The sequence below is a fragment of the Aspergillus luchuensis genome, chromosome 7 (assembly GCF_016861625.1).
Source record: "Aspergillus luchuensis IFO 4308 DNA, chromosome 7, nearly complete sequence".
Taxonomy (NCBI): Eukaryota; Fungi; Ascomycota; class Eurotiomycetes; order Eurotiales; family Aspergillaceae; genus Aspergillus; species Aspergillus luchuensis.
The window spans coordinates 2,667,583-2,688,763 of NC_054855.1; the positions used below are offsets into that span (position 1 = coordinate 2,667,583).

Consider the following 21,181-nt stretch of genomic DNA (forward strand, 5'->3'; position numbering starts at 1 on the left):
AGAATTACTTAGGCTCGGGAGGTTCTAGTGTCTAAGCCGAATAAACAAACCGGGCCGCGGCGCAGCGCCATATCTCCAAGTTAGGGAGGGCAAAACTAGTTCTCAGAAGATTTACACAGGATGGGCGCAGCGTTCAAAAGCCAGCAGTTGTGAAGACATTATGATTCATACTCTATAACTATAGCTGGTTGTAGGTAGTATCCGCTGTTGCGCCAGCTGCAAGATTACGTATCTCCTCCACGACCACCTGCACATCCTTAAGCTTCAGCGGTACTTGATGCGCCCCATCCCACTCTACCAAATGCCTGCTCCGCGAGTCGCAAAATCTCTCAAATAGGCTCCGGTGGAGCTCTAAGCCCTTGTCGTTGAGGCCATGCACATGCAGGGTAGGAATACTTAGAATGTGTTCATTGCCGTAGAAACTGCGCTTGTCACTGTCCCTCCTGGGCCAGTCCGTGGTTTGCGATGCATCTGGGAGGGTTTGATCCGGCCACAAGTCGGGATCCAAAGAGACAAGAGGCGCTCGCCCTGCCAGAAGGATGCCAAATTGAAAGTTGAACCACTTGTCTTGCTCGAGGACTTGGTGTCGAAGTTGTTGTCTATACAGGATGCTAGCGGCTACTTTTGCACCCTGACTGAAGCCCAATATGCCGACCCATTCGCCAGTTGCGCCCGCTCGAGTATCAGAAGCCATGGCATCCATCAACGACCCATCGATTTGCTCAATTATGAAGTTGGGGTGCGCATTAGGCTGGTCAGGTAACCAGCGAAGCCAACGACGAAACGGACCCCATCCGCCGTAGGCCTGCGTAACATCGGGGCCCACTTGAGACTCGAATGGTGCTTCAGCAAAGATGAGGCGGTATTCCGACTTTAACTGCGCAACAATTCCGCGACATTGGGCGCGGAAAATACGTGCGTTGGTTCCTCCGCCATGGAGGCAAAGTATGCGAGGGAGGTGGCGTGTATGCTGGTCGGGCGCCGGGACTGAATGCATCGTGCCGGTGAACTGTTGAAGGTATAACTAAGAGACTCGAGGTTCTGACTATGCGACGCTCATTTTCATTGTCGCATTTATGAACAATATCCCCTGAAAGACGTTCTAGGATCAGCTCTCTCAAATCGGGAAACCAACCATTCAACAGCCCAATATGAAGAGCATCTCGCCTGTGCCTTCACTAATGTCCCGACCGAAACGACCCGAAGTCCTGCCAAAGAAAGCGCTAATTGGACTGAGGGGTGGTGATATAGGGTAACGGATAGGGAGAATATTTAGCAATAGCCTTATCACGCGAGTGACCCCATTGATCAATTTTCGCTCCTCTTCGCCAATTCTCCAGTAGCTTACTTCTTCCCAGTCATTCTGATAACGACTGTCTCACGAAAATAATGCCTTCCGTCCAAGATCTGCCAGACTTTTACTTGCCTCTCATAGACATTACACCGTTCCGTGAGAATCCCAAGAGCGATGCCGCTCAGCAAGTTATTGACGATGTCCGGCGAGCGTGTCGATCGACGGGATTCTTCCAAATGAAAGGCCACGGTGTGTCCCTAGAGCTGCAGAAGCGCGTGTTTGAAGCCTCGGCCAAATTCTTTGCTCTTCCTGCAAAGGAAAAACTTCGGCTTGATGCGAGAAAGAACCCTGGTTTTCGAGGCTACGATGTCATGGGCTCACAGTCCTATGAGACGGAGGAAGAAGAACAGGACGGAATCTTGCGAGACGTCAAGGAGGGGTTTTTCATCTCCAAAGAAATGCCCATGGATCACCCTCGTGTCATCCAGGGCCGCTTCCTAGAAGGCCCAAATGTCTGGCCATCGTCTGACCTTCTTCCGGTCGCCGACTTTCGCTCTATCACAGAACACTATTATCTCGAGATGCTACGGGTCTCCCGCATCGTTTTTGGCCTCCTCGCCGCCACCCTGCCCTGCGGATCGGACTGCTTCGATGATCTACAGGCCAAAGACCCCATGTGGCTCCTTCGCCTGCTGCACTACCCGCCCACACCAGGTTCGCAGGGAACGGCCAAGATGCAGCTTGGTGCTGGCGAGCACACCGATTTCGGCGCCATCACCCTGCTGGTTCAGGACGAGCATCCCGGGCTCCAGGTCAAAGATTACAAGACGGACCAGTGGGTTGACGTGCCGCCCAACCCAGATGTCTATATTGTCAACCTGGGCGACGTTATGTCGCTGCTTACAGGAGGCGAGTATCGCAGCAGCCTCCACCGTGTTTGGAACAAGAGCAGTGACGACAGGTATAGCATTGTATTCTTCTTTGATGGTAACCTAGATACCAAGCTAAAGCCTCTCGACGGGCTGCCGGTGCAGTTACAGTCTTCCGCTGACTTCTTGACCGTGGAAGAACATGTTAGATATCGCATGACGGGTAGCTATAGTATTGTAAAGAACTAGCACAAGCCATAAATGAATAAGAGTATCCAAATTGCGGCCAAAATACACTATCTTCATTCCCTTTCCTGTAATCGAATCTTATGCGAATGACATCGATTCAGTCACGCACCCTTGGTCAGTGGATAGTAGTAATCTCAGACCGTATTACCACCAACCACCACTAAGGAAGCGTATCCGATTTCCGAAAGTTTTCGCCCCCGTTGCCCTACCGTGGACCTAAATGTGCCGCGGCCACTTTTATAGATCCCCGCAGCCAATCCCGCGGGTCATAGTATGAAACCCACCGAGAAACCTCCACGTTTCCTGCCCGCGGCATGGCATGAACGAATTAACTGTCCCATATCGCTCGGTGGACACGAGTTAAAGAGCCGCAAGGAAAAGAAAAAAAAAAAAAAAAAAAAAAAAACAGGACATCTTTGTAGGGCAGACAATGGCGCGGGCTATAGGCTACTTTTGGGATACCGAGCTTCCTTCTCGTGTAGTAATTGAGGCCGCAGTCAGTAAATGAAAAGCCATTAGTGTTACTAAGATAGAAAAACAAAAAGTATATGAGACTCGACCTTTAAGCTCAGATGTGAGTCTACGACCACTACACTGCCAATATTGAATCTTATTCGCTGCGAAGAATTAGCACACAACCCCCAAACTACCGCCAAAATGATGAACAGCGTTTTACCGTTTACTGTACGTCACCTTGTTGGAAGTTGTCTTTTACCCCCCTCCCCCCGGGCCCATGTAACTAAATCCAGGTCCATCTCATAGGTCGAGCAGGCAGCCATGGCAACAGAGTACTGCCAGAGCTTCACTGATGGGATCAGCCCAGGCATGCAAGAGGCCTGGGAATGGACGCGCGACAATTTTGACGATGCCGACAAGATGTCGTCGCTGCTTCAGGGCGCGACTAACAAATTTCTTGCCCAGATTTTGCAGCCAAAGAGAAGTACGCGCGAATGTCTCTGTTAGTCGTTTGCGAAGAAAGTAGATTAACTAATTTTTTTTCCCCCTCAGTTTTGGAAATCGGCAGTTACTCTGGTTTCAGCGCCCTCGCGTGGTATGAGGCAACCACGAAGCAAAACGCTGAGATTATCACTCTCGAAATTGAGCAGCGCATGATTGATGCTACCAAACGAACTATCGAGCGCAACAACATGCAGGACCGCGTCCGCCTGCTCGAAGGACCTGCCCAAGACACGCTCAAGACCCTTCAGGGAAGCAGCTTCGACATTGTCTTTGTCGACGCCGACAAGGAAGGCTATGAGGGCTACGTCCGCACTGTCCTGGATAATAAGTTGTTGTCTCCCAAGGGTATCATCATCTGTGACAATGGTAATTTTTTTTCTCTGGCAATTGGAAAGTACATGATATGATTGAGCTTACGCCGGTATAGTCTTTTCTCGCGGTCTTGCCATTGACACCAACGCTGGCCCCCATCTCCGTAAGGATCTTGTCCCCTACTGGATCGAGTGCGGTAAGGCAATGCGCAAGCTCAACGAGTTCTGCAAGAACGACTCCCGCATTGACTCGCTCGTTTTGCCGCTGTACGATGGCATGTCGATTCTTAAGTGGAAGGAGTGAGCACATGCATGCCTGGCAGCTGGAAGGATTGGCGTGGATCGCATATATGCTGCAGTAGAGAAATAAATTTGACCGATAGTCTGGGTTTGTGGTGATTTCTCTCTATAACTGCTTGGTGGAAAGAAATTGTAATTACGGTAGATGCGTTCAAAATCTCGTAAGGACTTGTGCACGTAAAGCACCGCTGCCTCCCGCGGCGCATTCTATGGATCGGTCACATTCAATAGCAGACTTCGGCCCATTACTAAAAGACTGAAAGACTGATAAAAGCCAAGTGACATCTGGTTGGCTATGCATCTTATGGCATTGACATAAGGTAGCAGTGGATAGCCTCAGTGGTATCGACAATGGCATCTTCTTTTCTTCCTCCGAACGCTGGACGTCCAAACAGCCAGCTCTGCAACGATGTTCTTCTAGTCCAAATGCCCATTGAAGTTCCAGCGCAGTGGAAGAAAAAGATCGAAACCAAGTATCCGGGGATCGAAATAAGGTCCAGGGTTCTGCGGTTGGAGCTAGGTCTGGAGGCAAACAAGATCGAGCCGGAGCTCTGGAAGGGCGTCACACTGGCGTGCCTCTATCTAACGCACCCGGAAGAACTCATGTCTAATGTGCGTTTTCTACAGCTGACATCTGCTGGCGTGGATCGATGGATCCATCACGAGAGGTACAAGTCTCTAGACGTTGCAATCAGCACTGCGAGTGGCATACACTGGTAAGCAACCTTCCCAAGACCTAATGTTGCCATTTATAACACTTGTCTCACATCAATGTTTTCTACTTAGCCCTCAGATTGCAGAGTGGGTCATGTCGACGTGGCTTATGAGAAATCACAACCTTCTGCGCCACATTGAATCCCAAAAAGAGGGTACCTGGTCAACTGTTAGAGCCGAGACCAGAGACTCTGCAGGAATGCGTGTGGGCATTCTTGGATATGGGTCCGTCGGGCGTCAGTGTGCCCGTCTCGCCACGGCAATGGGGATGGAGGTGTACGCCTTCACGCGAACGCCATACACCGCAGATAAGAAAGCCAAGAGCGACCACTACAGCATCCCGGGCATGGGAGACCCGCAGGGCGAACTGCCCTCCAGGTGGTTCCACGGCGAGTCCAAAGACGCCGTCAACGAGTTCCTGCGCCAGGACCTGGACCTCCTAGTGCTCTGTCTGCCGCTGACCACGGCGACCGAGTATCTGCTCGGGGCGGAACAATTCGATATATTGGCGGAGGGCACGAAGCGAACGTTTATCTCCAACGTTGCGCGGGGCAAGCTGATACGCACGGAGGCCCTGATCGATGCACTGCACAAGGGCAAAATTCGGGGTGCGGCTGTGGACGTGACGGACCCCGAGCCCCTGCCTGAATCGCATCCGTTGTTTAGCGCCCCCAATGTGGTAATCACGCCCCATGTGAGCTGGCAGAGTGTGAATAATTGGAATAGAATGCTGGATATTCTGGAGATCAATCTGGACCGCTTGGATAAGGGTAAAGAGCTTATTAACATCCCGGACAGAAAGCTAGGCTATTGAAATCACGGTTACTATAGACGCTGGGAAATTATATTGTCACTTAGTTGGAAGTCAGAATATTATATTGTGTGGTACCGCCATTCAAAATAAGGACTATTGTTCAAGTATGAAAAGCACAACAGAATGAATCATCGCCATGGCCGAAGGCATAGTTACAACGTGCCGTTCTCGTTTATTGCCAAAAGTAGTCTGGCGCGCAGGAAATACAACCTTTTGTAGATATCATCAGACTTCTGTCGGGATATCATGCAATTCACGCCCTTCATTATTTTATCAGCCATCCTTTCAAGCTCAGCAAGTATGGAGAGTACATTGTCAATGTAATCCAAAACAAGGCGCTGCAGAAAACTCGCCTTGACCACATCATCTACGAGGAAGCTGCCGACAACAAGAGATTGTTCGGTCCATGGAAATTGGCGCAGTCTCCGAGAGCTTGTGTCATCAGACTTCTCGTGGGGGAATCGAGAAGACGGCAGACGCGAATGCGACACGAGATGTCGTCGCGGGGCGGCGGCGGCGACGATGGCGGCCGTTGCGGTCGAAGAACTTCGATTGTTGTAGCCATTGGCGCTGCCTGAGCTGTCTTTGTGTTGTCTTTGCTGTTTCTCAAAGAGAGCCAATAAGCTGTCGAGGGACATGTATATAATCATGAGCAGGTTTTGATTACTGGGCATCTCCGTGCAATGGCCGCAGTCAAGTGCCATGCGTACTTTGTTCTGGAGCTCACGGTCGATGCACAACAGGCCATCCAGCTGCATGGCCTCTGCTGGGGACAGGTCAAAGTCGCCCAGCTTGGCCAGCAGCCCGGAAAGGGCCTTATAGCAGGTTCCATCCTGCGAACACGGCCTATCGCTAGCACGCTCTCGCGTGCCGGGGCCGACGCTCCTGTTGCGTGCGCCCGAGAGTGATGATACGTGATGGCTGGACGAGGCTGTGGTCGGCGCCGACGGGGGCGGGCTAGCCATTCCCGTCTCGGCAATTTCCTCAGAGACGCTGCTGATTGGCATGACAGTCGACATGGTGGTCGACAGGGCGCCAAGACCGCTCAGGAGAGTCGTTGGTGGATTGTTTTGGGCTCGATGCGCGCAGCCTCTTGGTTCGTGGGGGTCGAATGCAGTGGAGGGGGACGAGAGCACTGAGCCCAGCGTGATATGGCCCATCTCGTCCGTTTCTGAGCTGGTCATAGCGGTCGGGTCGATAGTCCCCTGGCTGTAATCCATTGCCAGGTCTGACATGGCCGGCACCGCCCATATGCCCGAATCCAGGTCCAGATCCATATCCAAGTCGGAGAAGTCAATGGTACTGGCGCCCATGTGCAAATTTGCCATGGACAGCGCAGGATTCTGGGTTAGCTCTTGGGATTGAGCGTTGCCCATGGGATGTCTGGCAAGTATTGCACCGCCTGGTGCGGCTGAAGATGCGGCCAAGTCCGTCGGAGGCTGTTGCAGCCGTACTGGCGAACAGGTTGTCGGCGCGTCATTGGCGGCGATGGCGTCCTGCGGTGGATGGCGACGGAAACTTGTGCGATCGGGCGAGGCGTCCCGGGTGATAATGTCGCGGGGAGTGCGATTTTGTGATGGATTTGTAGTCGACGACTGGATCGAAGTGGCCTTTTCACGCCGCATGGCAGCATTGTTGTCGCTATTCTTGGGTGGGCGCCCAGTCCTCCTTAGTGGGCTATATACGCACTGGACGCCGCTCTGGCTGCACCGCCAGCACGAAGGCTTGCCTCGACTACATCGTACTTTGGACAGCTGACAATTATCGCATGCTGTACGTAGCTTAGGTCCATTCGTTGTTGTTATGGTTGTCGTGGTCTTTGATGGTGCTGAATCGCTCATGGCAGTCTTAAAGGCAGACACTGGCTCTATCTCTGGCTCTCGAGGCAAGATTTCAAGTTGGGGGAAAGGCGGTTCTCTGCTGTGAATAATGGAACTAGACAGCAGGCATTATGCTCTCTGATTCAGATGGGTAATCAATAGCGCAACGGGTGTGCGGGGTCGAGAAGTTGAGTTAATTGCGAATTTATGCGGCGACGAATGATATTGTTCTGACTAAACTGGAACAAACATGACTGTGTCGATACGGGGACGACTTCGTGCATTAGCTGATGTGTGAACACCAAGATTTCCTATCAAATATGGTAGAAATAGCCATCTCAACAGAATAATGTAATAAGGGTTGAATTGCACCATCTTACCCCATTGAGGGCTCCTAATCAGCCGCCTTCCATATCGTGCAAATGGGGTATCTGAAAGGGTCTTTGTATTATGTGTCTCAATTTGCTTCTGGAACTTCCACGGCCCGCAATCATTGGCACCAGGATGGGGCTGGATAGCTGGGAGGAAAGCCCGGCGACATAGGACGAGACTTTGGATTTCGATTGCGAGACACGGCCAACGACTGTCGGTTCTCCGTATAATGTCCGATCCCCCGGTTCATTCCTGCGCGGCGGAAGGACATGATTTGCCGATCCGGCCCGGGGTGCACGTCCTTCCCAGCCCACTTGCCGGGGTCCGATGCAGACTTGTAAGGGTACTGGCAGGGGCCATCTCACAGCTTTGAGGGTCGCTTTCTTCCCTCCTTTGGCGCTGAGAAATCTGGTCCTTGAGCTATGAAATCAACTCTGGCTTGATGTAGGCCTTGCAGAAATCTTCTTCAACGCTGTGCCTGCAAGTCCTGAATGCTGTCTTTTGCCCCAAAAGTGCAAAACCATTTGGGGTCAAATTAGGGTAGCAAGCGTAGAATGACTCGTTCCCATGTTGGTGGTCTCCATCTTTGACTCCATTGGTTCTTTGGGCGAAGCAGGTCAGAAATTAGTTATTTTAAGCAATGCCGCTAGTTGACAAGCTAATGCCCAGGAAAGCGCCAGCTTCTTAGCGTCACGCCCCAACTGGAAAACCGCCACTGGATTTGCGCTTTCTCTTTTTGTTGGTTTGTTTTACAGTATTTCGTACTCCGTTTCGGCGCGTTTCGGGCCATGCTAGAGATCCTAGCTATTTTGTAAATCATATGATGGGTCCTGAAACCATTTTTTGATCATAATAATATTATATTCCAATTGCAGACTTGTGTTCGTGGAAGAGGGGTACAGTAAAGAAGTCCCTCTACTTCCACCCACTACCAAGAGAAGATAAGGTCTAGACTTCGGACTATCGTGTACACAGTACCCTCCATTAGATAACTGATCTAGACTTATTACGGAGATTATGACTGTGATTGGATGGTTACCTATTCAGCTAAGCTATCTCGGAGATCATAGCAGGAGGGTCCGTGTGCATATGCACATATATCTATTAGATCATATGCGGAAATTCTTTGGGTTTGGGTGTACTAATATGGTGTGCTATACTCCGCTTTCAGCCTTGTGTCGGGGTGGGGAGAAATTGAGGAAGAGATGCCTTAGCTGACCCTGCAGGTGACTTATTTAGTTGAATAAGCGTTGTGGGGGAAACGATGGGTTTTGGTGAGTTATAATTGGCCTTAAATATATTATTGTTGAGGCTGTGTGTATATGCATGGCACGGTTGTTTTCTTTTCCTTTTCCTTGTTGTTGTTGGCGGGGGAGTTGAGGGTAGTGGACGCCTGATATGGTAATTCTTGTTTTTTTATACTGAATCTGGGTTTGCTTCTTTGGGTTGTTGTGCGTTGTTTGTTTATTCTTTCATAATGGGTTTATCCAGTTGACGGCATTGATTTTATATCTCTACGTAATTGGTTGTTGCAATTGACCTCCTATTTTTGCAGTATCCTACCTGGTAGCCTATGCATAGATGCGTACTGGATTGTGCATCCTCTGCTACTCCACTGGTGGCTAACTGCTGGAGGATGGTAGGCGATTTTATTGGTTTTCTCAGCTTTTGTCAAACCTCCCATATATTGCTAGTGCTCCCGTCACCGTCTGGCAATCAAATCAAGTCTGCCAGGTTCGATTGGGATGATCTTTAGTACTTATAGTAATCATAGGGTGTAATGCCATGTTTGAATATGTGCCATAGGCTACTACTGCTAGAAGTACTACGAGTCAGTTAGTACTGTCACATAACTTATATATTTTGAGCAGCACTGCTTTTGACAACAACAACTACTACTACTGCTAGTACGATCAGTAGTCGGATTTAATTGTAGCTACTATACTAATTCTAAGGATATCGAGCTATTTATCATTGTACTGTATCCATCTCCTAAGTAAAGGTTGCTTCACACAATTGGCCATCACTGGAACGGCGGTGATGCATCGGAGTTCGCAGCGAGAGACGGAGGGCTTATCGGCCACCCCTGCCACTGATAAGCGATGCAGGGATCCGATATGATCTCACCCCATTAGGCAGTCACTTCCTATACTCATTGCCACTCACCGTCATCGGCAGTCGGCGGAAGAGGCAAGCAGATTGACTCAATAAAGAGCATCTCCATCTGAATGATTGGATTATGGAATTACTATTATCATTAGGAATTATCATGTTGAACGGCGGCTCTCCGGATGGGTTGAGAAGTCGCCGAGCACGGGGGGAGCACGGCTGCTGATTGGTGCAAAACGCCGAAGCAGCTGTACGGCGCGGGGCAGCTTCCAATCCATCGCGAGCTCTCCCTTCAATAGCTGCCCCCCTCGCTCCATATTTAACCCTTCACGCTGCCATTTTTCTCGTGATTTATCTTCTCCCTCTAAGTCATCTCAATTGCACCAGTTTAAAGTTTTAATCGGTGCTGATTTGCTGCTTGTCTGGTTGAGCATCGATCAAGGAGCTCCTTATCAATCATCATTGCGTTATCGTCATCGTATCCTTCCCCACATCCCTGTTTTCCAGCTGGGTAATTCAGTGCCCCTGGCCACTCAACTCATTCCTCCTTTGCAAACCCATCTCCTCTCAATTAATTCATCACAATGGCTGCCGTCTTCCGCTCCAGCTTGAGGCTCCGCCCGACGACGCGCCTGTCGGCCGTCCGCACTCTCACCACTACTCCGCACATGCGCGCTGCGGAGAAGCCTTATTTCCCCGATGAGCCTTCTGCTCCCAAGCTGGCCACGGCCATTCCTGGCCCCAACAACAAGGCTGCTGCTGAGAAGCTCGACAAGGTCTTCGATGTGCGCAGCTTGAACATGCTCACTGATTACTACAAGTCCAACGGTAACTAGTAAGTTAACCTGCATTTATCTCACCCCTTGCGGGCAAATCGCCGAACGAGCGCTAACTTTGACACAGCATTGCTGATCTCGATGGAAACGTGCTTCTCGATGTGTAAGCTACTACTACCAACTTATGATGATCCTTGAAACAATGTGATTGTATGGTTCTAACATATATCGTCCTCAGCTATGCTCAGATTGCCTCCATCCCCGTCGGCTACAACAACCCCCACCTCCGCAAGGTGGCAGAGTCCCCCGAGATGGTCAATGCTTTGATCAACAGACCGGCTCTGGGTAACTTCCCCTCTCACGACTGGGCTGACATCCTGAACACTGGTATCCTCAAGGCTGCCCCCAAGGGCCTTAACCAGGTGTTTACCGCCCTGGCCGGCTCGGATGCCAACGAGACTGCCTACAAGGCTGCCTTTATGTACTACCGTCAGCGCGAGCGTGGCAGCGCTGAGACCGAGTTCACCGAGGAGGAGCTGGAGACTACCATGAAGAACCAGTCTCCTGGTTCCCCTCAGCTGTCCATCATGTCCTTCAAGTCGGCCTTCCACGGTCGTCTGTTCGGCAGTCTGTCTACAACCCGCAGCAAGCCCATCCACAAGCTGGACATCCCTGCCTTTGACTGGCCCCAGGCTCCCTTCCCCTCCCTGAAGTACCCCTTGGAGGAGCACGCTCAGGAGAACGCTCAGGAAGAGCAGCGCTGCCTGCAGGAGACTGAGCGCCTGATCAAGGAGTGGCACAACCCCGTCGCCGCTGTTGTCGTCGAGCCCATCCAGTCGGAGGGTGGTGACAACCACGCCTCCCCTGCCTTCTTCCGTGGCCTGCGTGAGATCACCAAGCGTAACAACGTCCTCTTCATCGTTGATGAGGTGCAGACTGGTGTGGGTGCCACCGGCAAGTTCTGGGCTCACGACCACTGGAACCTGGAGACTCCCCCCGACATGGTGACCTTCTCCAAGAAGGCCCAGACCGCCGGTTACTACTACGGCAACCCGGCCCTGCGTCCCAACAAGCCTTACCGTCAGTTCAACACCTGGATGGGTGACCCGGCCCGTGCTCTGATCTTCCGTGGTATCATCGAAGAGATTGAGCGCCTGAACCTGGTGGAGAACACTGCTGCCACCGGTGACTACCTCTTCTCCGGCCTGGAGCGTCTCGCCAAGCAGTACCCCGAGCACCTGCAGAACCTGCGTGGTAAGGGCCAGGGAACCTTCATTGCCTGGGACACGCCCAAGCGTGACGAGTTCTTGGTCAAGGCCAAGGGCGTTGGTGTCAACATTGGTGGCAGCGGCCAGAGCGCCGTCCGCCTGAGGCCCATGCTGGTCTTCCAGAAGCACCATGGTAAGTCTGCTTTAGATACGGGATGAGAGAAAAGGATGCTAACATGTTGCAGCTGATATCCTCCTGGAGAGCGTTGAGAAGATCATTAAGCAGCTGTAAGCAGCTGCACGTTGATTTGATTGAACTCGAGTTTATGAGTAATGGCGTTTAGCGGAACTTGGGATGGGGACATTTCTTTTCATGATATCTTTAGCCGTTATTCATAAGGCAATTTGCGCTACGATTTATGGCAATGATGCTAGTCTAGTCATTGAGCAACAAAGTGATGCCGACAAGGCAGCGTTGATCTTGATCTTGATCTATTGTCCGGGTATCCAGTAGACATCCCCCTTTGTAAATTATAAACAGTGTGTGTGTGCAGAATCAAACCAACCCGACAAACCCCGTACCGTACATGATGAAAAGAGATAATTGTAGAACCGAAACTCCAATCGTGCAAATCGAAGAAAGAAGGCCAAGCCATTCCCCCTTTTTTAGTGGAAAATATCGCTATGCCGTGCAAGATAGAGAACCGACATATGGCGCAAACGAACGATAGGAGCGAAGAAAAAACATCCGAGCAAGCAGACAGCGATCGATCGATCACGCCTCCTCTTCACCCGTGCTACCGTCCCTCCTATACCAAGACACAATGTAATCAGCACCGAATCATTTTAACCAAAGACAAGGGCAGGGAATAAAACATACGGAATATACTTCACGCCCGAATCCTCCAAACTGGAAATAATCTCGTCGGGAAGCTGTTCACCCACCCACTATTAGCCCAATATCCTCTTCACCACCACCACCACCACCAGAATAATCTGGGTGTATACTCACCGACCCCGTAACCTTAACCGCATACGTCCCGGGAACATAACTATCCAATCTCTGCCACCTAGCCACCCAGCTGGTCGTGGGATCGCGGAGCGTCACTAGGCCCTCGAAGACCTGCGACGTGCATTCTTGGATCGCGTCGTTGTTGCCGCGGAGGCCGAGGACGTTGTCGCAGTTGGGGCAGCCTTCGCGCATGAATTTCTGTTCCATTAAGAAAAAGGTGTTAGTTGAGCTATTTCTTTTGGGGGGATGTAGGTAGGTAGCAGCTGTTCAGCTGGACGTACGCTGTGCAGTTGGACGAGCGAGCACACCATGCAGGCGCGGAGAGTGCGCTGCTGGCTGGGGGCGACGTAGAAGGACATCTTGCCTTTTTCGGCCCTTCTTCTATTTTCTAGGATAAGAATTGGCGGGACAATAGAATGGTAGGAGAGGCTGTGTAGGGATTGTAGGTAAGATGCATGCGGCAAGAACAAGAGACACACCAAGAGGGTTCTGGAATCGGAGGGTCGGCGCCAAGACCACCCAGCCCGGAGAAAAGTGACGGAAGGGAAAGCAAATCAATCAATCAATCAATCAATCAATCCATCATCGACCCGAGTTTAAAAGCGCTGGAAGTTGAATCCAGGAACGGGTGAGCCCGAGGAAAAAGTTTCAGGAACTTTTTTACTTTTTTGATATTTTCTTCTTTTCGCCTTTCTCTATTCATTCTCATTTATCTACTTTCATTTTTCTTGGCTTTTCCCATATTGAACCATTCCAATATTAAACTGCGAAAGGATCTCGTGCTCTCTTGCCCCGAAATCCACCTCCCCCCCTCCTTTCGTTAAACGCTTCACTGTTGCGCGCCGCCCGACGCCCCCCATGGCTTCCCCCGATCTCGAGGCCGCCACTGCCCTCAAGGTGCAGGGGAATAAGGCCTTCGCTGAACATGAGTGGCCTACGGCTATAGATTTCTACACTAGAGCCATTGAGAAGTATGATAAGGAGCCGTCGTTCTTTAGTAACCGTGCTCAGGTAGGTGGCGCTACTGTTGGATAATCTGGCGTTGGAGGTGGAGGTCTGTGTTGAGATACTGACTGTTTCTGGGGTTCTTGGTTAGGCACATATCAAGCTTGAGGCGTATGGCTTTGCGATCGCTGATGCCTCCAAGGCACTGGAGCTTGACCCCAACTATGTCAAGGTTCGTTGGATACTGCTGCTGTTACTGCTTGTTGGTGTTGTTCGCCTCTCTGACTTATTCACCCTACCGTCGATAGGCCTACTGGCGCCGAGCCCTTGCGAACTCCGCTATTCTGCACTACAAGGAAGCCCTGAAAGACTTCAAGGCCGTGATCAAGAGAGAGCCCAACAACCGCGATGCCAAGCTAAAGCTTACCGAGTGCGAGAAGCTCGTTCGTCGGCTTGAGTTCGAGAAGGCGATCGAGGTCGGTGATCCGCCTTCCGCTTTTGAAGATCTGGATATCGATGCGATGGTCGTGGATGAGAAGTATGATGGTGTGCGCTTGGAGAAGGAAATGACGCAGGAGTTCATTGATGACATGATCGAGCGGTTCAAGAACGGAAAGAAGATCCATCGCAAATACGCTTTCCAAATAATCAAGGCCGTCAAGGATCTTGTCTATGCGGAGCCGACGATGGTGGAGGTGGGTGTTAAGGAGGGTACTAGGTTGACGGTTTGCGGTGACACGCACGGCCAATTCTTCGATCTTCTCGAGATCTTCCGCCTCAACGGCTACCCTAGCGATACCCATGCTTATCTCTTCAATGGTGACTTTGTGGACCGTGGATCGTGGTCGACGGAGATTGCTCTCCTGCTGTACGCCTACAAGTGGCTGCGCCCCAACGGTATCTTCCTGAACCGTGGCAACCATGAGACGGACGACATGAACAAGGTGTATGGCTTCGAGGGCGAGTGCAAGGCCAAGTACAATGAGACGGTGTTCAAGGTCTTCTCCGAGTCCTTCTCGGCTCTGCCGCTGGCTACGTTGATCGGCAACAAGTACCTTGTGCTCCACGGCGGTCTCTTCTCGGATGACAACACTACGCTGGATGATATCCGCAAGCTGAACCGCCACAACCAGCGCCAGCCTGGACAGCAGGGCTTGATGATGGAGATGCTGTGGACAGACCCGCAGACCGCGCCCGGTCGTGGACCCAGCAAGCGCGGTGTTGGTCTTCAGTTTGGTCCGGATGTCACCAAGCGCTTCTGTGAGAAGAACGGTCTGGAAGCGATCATCCGTTCGCACGAGGTGCGCATGGAGGGCTACGAGGTCGAGCACGACGGACGGTGTATCACCGTCTTCTCTGCGCCGAAGTACTGCGACACCACGGAGAACAAGGGTGCCTTTATCAAGATTGGACCCGAGCTCAAGCTTGAGTACCAGGTGTTTGAGGCTGTTCCTCACCCGGATATTAAGCCGATGGTAAGTGATGTATTATCTTGACGAAAGTGCGGACTGGTAGACTAATGTTGATATTCCAGGCGTATGCGCAAAACTCTCTCATGTCGTCGATGATGTGAGAGGCTTGACTGCTTTGCAAGCTGGGCGTTCATGGGATGGATTGGGAGCGAGTCAATCTCGCCGATCGGACGGGGACATGATACATATACACCATGATTCAGGATGGGAACTGCGACGTTCAGATGAGCAGAAGAAGATGAAGATGCGGAAAGCCTTGGATTACACAGTACGAGGGCCATGTATCTACGGATGATTGACGACGATCTCGTGAACTCTTTGCATAGCGGAATATCTATCTATCTATTTTGCTAGTTATATCTTCTTTTCCCCTTCTTCTTCAAGGTTATCTAGGTGTATGTTCTCTGCGGTTGAGTTGTCCCGCATGTGCAGGTCTGGCGACGTTGGATTGGCTGTTGGAGGGGAAGTGGTTGGACAAATTACTTCGCGTCGTGCATCTTTGCCTTCCAGTCGGAGTTCTGCGTCCATTAAATAAACATAATATCTTACTGAATTGCATGGGGGAGAAATGAGGGTTAAAAGTGACTGTCGGTGCAGAGAATCCCGACGGCAGGGACCCCGCGATTTCCAACCGACGTCGTGTTTGTCTCGCTCTTCTCCCATCTTGGCTCGCACTCTTTTCTCTCCCTCTCCCTCTTCTGTTTTCTCATTTCCTCGACTTATTTCTATCTATTTAATCACATAATTATCTCCTTCACCATGGAACACGATCCCCAGACCCGTGAGTGACACTGACTATCCCAACTCTCTGCAGCCCACACTAACCCCGCCTTCCCCTCCGCAGCGCAGTATCTCACCTCCGACAAGTCCAGCTTCGCCTCCGTCTCGGCCCATGAACGCTGGCCCGTCATTCTGGTATGCATCATGCGATCCCAATTATCGCAGTATAATCCTTGACTAATACTCCTCTCGTATAGACTGGTGCCATTGATGATCTGCACCGCAGCGTCGCCGATGTAGCCGACGAGGAGGAGCGTCAGGAAGGAAAAGCCATCATCGGAAACCTCGCAGCGTTCAAATATGAGCTGCAGCACAACAGGCAGTTGACGTGAGATCATGCTACGCTCCTATACTCGACAATTAAACAGTCATTGACCATCTACAGCCCCCTCCCCGACGATGGCCAGCCCGACATTGCGGCGTACAACCAGGAGCTGGAGCAGCGGGGAAACCCTTCATGGCACAACGTCGCATGGCTCTACTCAGAATGCTACCTCTGTGCGTGCAATTGGCATACCTCCATACCTACACCCCAGCTGACAGCCACCAGACAGACGTCTGAGCACCTTCTTCTCCCTCTCCAAGCACTGGAAGGGCTATGACGTGTTCGCCCGCCAGAAGATGTCCACCTTCAAGTCCTCCCGGCCCGCCGTCCTCGAGCTCGCCGCGCGATACAAGGAACTGGCCGAGGAGGCCAGCAAGGGCACAGACGGCAAGACCCCCGAGCAGATCGAGCAAGCCGACCGTATCCTCTTCTCCGAGATGTGCGAGATCTGCCTCTGGGGCAACGCCACCGACCTCTCCCTCCTCACCTCCCTCACCTATGAAGACATCCAGAAGCTCCAGGGCTCCGAAGCCCGCAAGGCCTCGGAGAAGAACATCCTCGTCAACGACCTCAACGCCTCCTTCGATGTCCTACACCAGGCCCGTCGCGACCGCAAGAACCAGGACCGCCGCGTCGACATCGTCCTCGACAACTCCGGCTTCGAGCTCTTCGTCGACCTCATCCTCGCCGGCTACCTCCTCTCCGCCGGCCTTGCAACCACCGTCGTCCTCCACCCCAAGAACATCCCCTGGTTCGTCTCCGACGTCACCCCTCCAGACTTCGCCGCCCTCATCGCCGCCCTCTCCGACCCGCAGGCCTTCTACACTGCCCCCGACGAGTCCGGCAAGACCTTCGACCCCCTTTCAGAGAAGGAAGTCTCCGAAGTCAAATTCCTCTTCGACCACTGGAGCCACCTCCACGCCGAAGGAAAACTGATCATCCGTCCGCACTCCTTCTGGACCACCCCCGGAAGTTACTGGCGCATGCCATATGTAGCCCCGGACCTCTTCAACGACCTGAAAGAGAGCGAATTGGTCTTGTTCAAGGGTGACTTGAACTACCGCAAGTTGACCAACGATGTATTGCGTCCCCCCCCTCACCCATCATTCTATCTTCACATTCTAATCTGATTAAATTCTATAGGCCGCATGGGCCCCCACAACCCCCTTCACAGAAGCCATCGGCCCACTGGGCCCGCAATCCGGCGTCCGCGTAATGGCCTTCCGCACCTGCAAGGCCGACGTGGTGGTTGGTCTGCCCGAGGGTGTGGATGAAGAGCTCCGCCAGCTGCCCAATGGTGGGGGCGACGAGGCGAGGAAGTGGGCGTGGAGTGGGAAGTGGGCTGTTGTGTCGTTTTGTGATGGGAAGGCTTAGATGATGTAGATGATATATTTAGATGATATAAATGACCGATTTGATAGATAGTATGAATTGATAGATGATGTTGGGGGTACTACATACTATGGCCAATAATAAAGTATGAGGTTGTACTAGTAGTGTACTTGGTAGTATAGTTGTGTCCTACTGCTATGTAGTAGGTACTAGGTATCTATGGGTTTAGAAAGAATGTAGATGTGTGGAGGGAAAATAAAAACTAAGATTACGTACGATCAACGATCAATGGACTAGAGCTAGAGCTAGAGCTAAGTAGTGAGGGTGTGGGTGACATTCACATCAACAGAAGAGGAAAAAAAAAGAAGAAGACAGGTATCAGACCAGACCATATCACCAGACCACCGAACAAACAAAACACAGATCAGATCAGATCAGATCAGATCAGACGAGACCAGACAATAAGGAGAGGTATTCACTTCCATCACAACACAAAGGGAAAAGAGCGGTTCGGTTCAAGTTATCAAAGCTATCCGTGGCAAGAGAACGATTCTTTCATATATCCATCCATCCACCATCCGTTCCATATCACTCCGTGCCGTTGTTTCCATATGACATATAGGAGATAGAAAATAAAGGAAAAAACATTAAGAAATAGGTTCAAGAACCGATAAGGCTTGGTTCGTATAAGTGCGCATATTCTCTTTTCCCTTTCGGGTTTCCTCTTTTCGTTGTTTGAGACGTGCTTGGGCCTGCAGTTTCCGGTCCATGGGGATGGAGTCGCGGGGTACGACGGCCGCGAGGCTTTGACGGCGCTTGGCGCGGTCAAGAACGTGTGAGTCCGGGAGGGCCGTGACTGCGTCGAGGCTATATTTGGAGGGGGAGCGGCGCGCGCGGGGACGGCCGTGGTGGCTGTCGTCGAGGTTGTTGGCGAGATGGTGGGCGAGGGAGGTCATGGTTGTGTTGGTTGGGGCGTAGAGACTGCGGTAGGTGTTGGTGTTGGTGGATTTCTGTTTGGGACGCGGGCGGGTGGAGGGTGGAGGGTGGTGGTGATGATTATGGGGGTAGTCGGGTGGAGAGGAGGGCGGGATGGTGGCTGGTTCTTCGTCATCGTGATGCTCGTTTTGGTAGCGGGCTTTGGGAGGTTTGAGGGATTCGCCAAGGTAGGCGAGTTGGTCTTCGTCGGTGATGCCCATGGCTTTCATGGCTCGTTTGAGGTCCAGGTCGCCGGCGGTGGTGGTGTATCGGGATGGGTAGGAGCGGCGTTCTTTGGCACGCGGGCTGGGACTGGGTGGCTCGTCGATGTCCGCGGTGTTGTCGTCTTCAGGGTCTTTTTGGGGACTGTTCTGCCCGAAGTCGAAGACATGCACACCGGTGTAGTTCTTGCGAGGGCTCTCGGTATGGCGCGCTCGAACCTGGGTGTGTGGGAGGCTCTCGATCGCGGTGAGTTTGATCTTGAGCTGGTCGATCTGCTCCTGCATGCGACGGCGTTCCTCGTTGAAGGACTCTTTCAGGTCCTCCTCGTGATCGCGATGTTGTTGAGATGCGGTCTTCAACCGTTCGCGGTACTCCTGGATGCGCGTTTCCAATTTGGCCTCGCGTTGCTTCAGCTTAGCTTCCTTCTCCTTCCGGCGTCCTTCGTATTTGCTCATCTCCTGCTTCACCCGGGCTAGGGTCTGCTTGAGAGACGCGTTCTCCTTCTGTAGCTCGCAGGCTTTCTGTTCAGAGCTGCGCGCGAGGTCTTGCAGTTTGGTGAAGTCGGACTGCTGAAGCTTCATGTCGTCGATCTTGGTCTTCGCTTCGTCCAGAGCCTGCTGGGTCTTGCGGAGCTCCTCCGTAGCCTTCTCTGAAGAACTTTCGGATTCAGATTGCTCAGCGATATCATCGACTTCGTTCCCTACAACGCCGTGCCGTTCCAGCAGTTTGCGTAGTGAGTTGACGCGGTGCTTGTATTGCAGAGCCAACGCGGTCTGCTTGGTGAGGTCCTGCACCAGTTTCTCCTTATCGGCATTGGCGCTCTCGCCAACCATGGTCGATGCTAGGTGGGTAACATGGCGCTCCATCTCTGAGACCTTGATCTCCTCCTCCCTCAACTTATCGGCGAGTCGCGACGCTTCTTCATCCTTCTTCTTGGCATATGTTTTGGCGGCTGAGCGGTACTGGATAAGCTTCTTGATTTCCCATGTTGTTTTCGTCCGGTAACTATCGAACTCGGCTTTCCAGTATTTCCCCGACTGCGACCGTGGCTCGTTCAGGTTGATGGTATCGTCGTTGTCATCTTCCGTTGGCGATGGTCTGGACCCCTCGGATGAGGGGTTGGGCTCGAGGTCCTGTGACGAAAAGAGCCCCGTGCCCTTGGACTTCTCTCGCGAATCCATCAAGGCTTGCGTCAGTTTACTGCGAGGTTTGAACTTTCCGTCCGAAGAGTTGGCCGACCACTGGCTGGAGAAGTTGTTGGATGAGGAGGTGGGGGTTTTGTTAGGTTTCGTGAACGGGTCTTCCCGCTTGCGCTCGTTATCGACGACCCCGTCGCCGAACGACACGGTTTTGCGACGGTTGGATGCGGTTCCGGGTGTTACGAGGATACTTTTTGTAGGCGATGCCATCGCGTTCACTGCCAGATCCAAGTCGGCTTTGGAAGCCTTGAAAGCATCCCCTGTGTTTCCACTGGATGGTTTCAACGTGATGTGATCATTCAGCAGCTGATTGGTTGATGGATTCTTCGTCTTCACAGCAGCAGAAGTGGTAGCAGCAGTAGTAGTAGTACGGTGGGTGGATTCGTCGTCATCGGCACCTGGGGTACCAAACAAGGCGCTCTTGAAAGCGCGGATCGCAAACACGGGAGCGGGCGTCTCGGGTGGCTCTCCGGCCCTTGAGTTGTCTATGGGGATAAACAAGTTAGTAAAACAGGCCAGCGCGCGATGAGCGCGGGTGGGAAACGGGGTCAGATGAATTGGAAGGCCATTATTGGGCCGTATATGGAGGGAGGTGGAGGGAAGGGCGCTCGCACGCAGCAGCAGCAGCAGGGCGGGCAGCAAGCCATACTACTCGTAGCGACCAGCAGAAAGTACAGAGGGAAACACACGCACCTGCGACCTGGTCTTCCTGCCCAGTGATCCACCCCAGCATCGCGTCTGCAGGGGACAAGAGAAACCGGCGATTCACCAGCAATCAAATTATGGGACTGAACGAGACACGCATGGCACCAACAAGACCATTGGGGGGCCAGAGGATTGACGTGGAACGCTGTGCTTTGTTTACGGCGATGATGCGCCAAGTCACGAGCTGCCCGCCCCAAAGGCGGTGGGCGGGAAAACGACGGGGCGGCGCTTCCATTGGGCGTTCATATACTTGCTGTCGGGTTACCGCTCTTTTCCTCTCTTCCCGTCTTTTGAATTGCTACACTAACCATTTCCTTCCTCCCCCTCCCTCTTCCTTGTCTAATTACCTTTCTCTCTCTCTCTCTCCACCACATATACTTCTACACCCTTTCTTCTCTTTTTATTCTCCCAATTCTCA

General features: G+C 52.1%; 10 protein-coding genes across 10 annotated transcripts; 6 read left to right on the top strand and 4 right to left on the bottom strand.

Moving 5' to 3' along the window:
* Window positions 1–178: 178 nt before the first annotated feature.
* Window positions 179–997, bottom strand: AKAW2_70885A (uncharacterized protein; the record flags this gene model as incomplete). The annotated part of the gene is made up of 1 exon (XM_041683516.1): window positions 179–997. One exon carries the CDS (start codon window positions 995–997, stop codon window positions 179–181), a length of 819 nt encoding a protein of 272 aa, XP_041547769.1.
* Window positions 998–1,389: 392 nt separating this feature from the next.
* Window positions 1,390–2,412, top strand: AKAW2_70886S (isopenicillin N synthase family dioxygenase; the record flags this gene model as incomplete). The annotated part of the gene is made up of 1 exon (XM_041683517.1): window positions 1,390–2,412. One exon carries the CDS (start codon window positions 1,390–1,392, stop codon window positions 2,410–2,412), a length of 1,023 nt encoding a protein of 340 aa, XP_041547770.1.
* A 657-nt stretch (window positions 2,413–3,069) lies between these two features.
* AKAW2_70887S (O-methyltransferase) lies at window positions 3,070–3,987 on the top strand (the record flags this gene model as incomplete). The annotated part of the gene is made up of 4 exons (XM_041683518.1): window positions 3,070–3,096; window positions 3,175–3,352; window positions 3,421–3,738; window positions 3,800–3,987. 4 exons carry the CDS (start codon window positions 3,070–3,072, stop codon window positions 3,985–3,987), a joined length of 711 nt encoding a protein of 236 aa, XP_041547771.1.
* A 347-nt stretch (window positions 3,988–4,334) lies between these two features.
* AKAW2_70888S (D-isomer specific 2-hydroxyacid dehydrogenase family protein) lies at window positions 4,335–5,511 on the top strand (the record flags this gene model as incomplete). The annotated part of the gene is made up of 2 exons (XM_041683519.1): window positions 4,335–4,699; window positions 4,770–5,511. 2 exons carry the CDS (start codon window positions 4,335–4,337, stop codon window positions 5,509–5,511), a joined length of 1,107 nt encoding a protein of 368 aa, XP_041547772.1.
* Window positions 5,512–5,663: 152 nt separating this feature from the next.
* On the bottom strand, window positions 5,664–7,352 carry AKAW2_70889A (Zn(II)2Cys6 transcription factor domain-containing protein; the record flags this gene model as incomplete). The annotated part of the gene is made up of 1 exon (XM_041683520.1): window positions 5,664–7,352. One exon carries the CDS (start codon window positions 7,350–7,352, stop codon window positions 5,664–5,666), a length of 1,689 nt encoding a protein of 562 aa, XP_041547773.1.
* A 3,044-nt stretch (window positions 7,353–10,396) lies between these two features.
* gatA (4-aminobutyrate transaminase gatA) lies at window positions 10,397–12,088 on the top strand (the record flags this gene model as incomplete). The annotated part of the gene is made up of 4 exons (XM_041683521.1): window positions 10,397–10,647; window positions 10,716–10,751; window positions 10,827–11,989; window positions 12,042–12,088. 4 exons carry the CDS (start codon window positions 10,397–10,399, stop codon window positions 12,086–12,088), a joined length of 1,497 nt encoding a protein of 498 aa, XP_041547774.1.
* Window positions 12,089–12,571: 483 nt separating this feature from the next.
* Window positions 12,572–13,167, bottom strand: spt4 (transcription elongation factor SPT4; the record flags this gene model as incomplete). The annotated part of the gene is made up of 4 exons (XM_041683523.1): window positions 12,572–12,605; window positions 12,677–12,729; window positions 12,809–13,006; window positions 13,090–13,167. 4 exons carry the CDS (start codon window positions 13,165–13,167, stop codon window positions 12,572–12,574), a joined length of 363 nt encoding a protein of 120 aa, XP_041547775.1.
* Window positions 13,168–13,666: 499 nt separating this feature from the next.
* On the top strand, window positions 13,667–15,326 carry ppt1 (protein serine/threonine phosphatase PPT1; the record flags this gene model as incomplete). The annotated part of the gene is made up of 4 exons (XM_041683524.1): window positions 13,667–13,819; window positions 13,905–13,985; window positions 14,062–15,228; window positions 15,288–15,326. The coding sequence occupies 4 exons, from the start codon at window positions 13,667–13,669 to the stop codon at window positions 15,324–15,326; spliced, it is 1,440 nt and encodes a 479-aa protein (XP_041547776.1).
* A 1,300-nt stretch (window positions 15,327–16,626) lies between these two features.
* Window positions 16,627–17,704, top strand: AKAW2_70893S (damage-control phosphatase ARMT1 family protein; the record flags this gene model as incomplete). The annotated part of the gene is made up of 2 exons (XM_041683525.1): window positions 16,627–17,409; window positions 17,474–17,704. The coding sequence occupies 2 exons, from the start codon at window positions 16,627–16,629 to the stop codon at window positions 17,702–17,704; spliced, it is 1,014 nt and encodes a 337-aa protein (XP_041547777.1).
* A 605-nt stretch (window positions 17,705–18,309) lies between these two features.
* AKAW2_70894A (uncharacterized protein) lies at window positions 18,310–20,791 on the bottom strand (the record flags this gene model as incomplete). Its single annotated transcript, XM_041683526.1, has 2 exons — window positions 18,310–20,543; window positions 20,752–20,791. 2 exons carry the CDS (start codon window positions 20,789–20,791, stop codon window positions 18,310–18,312), a joined length of 2,274 nt encoding a protein of 757 aa, XP_041547778.1.
* Between the last annotated feature and the right edge of the window lie 390 nt (window positions 20,792–21,181).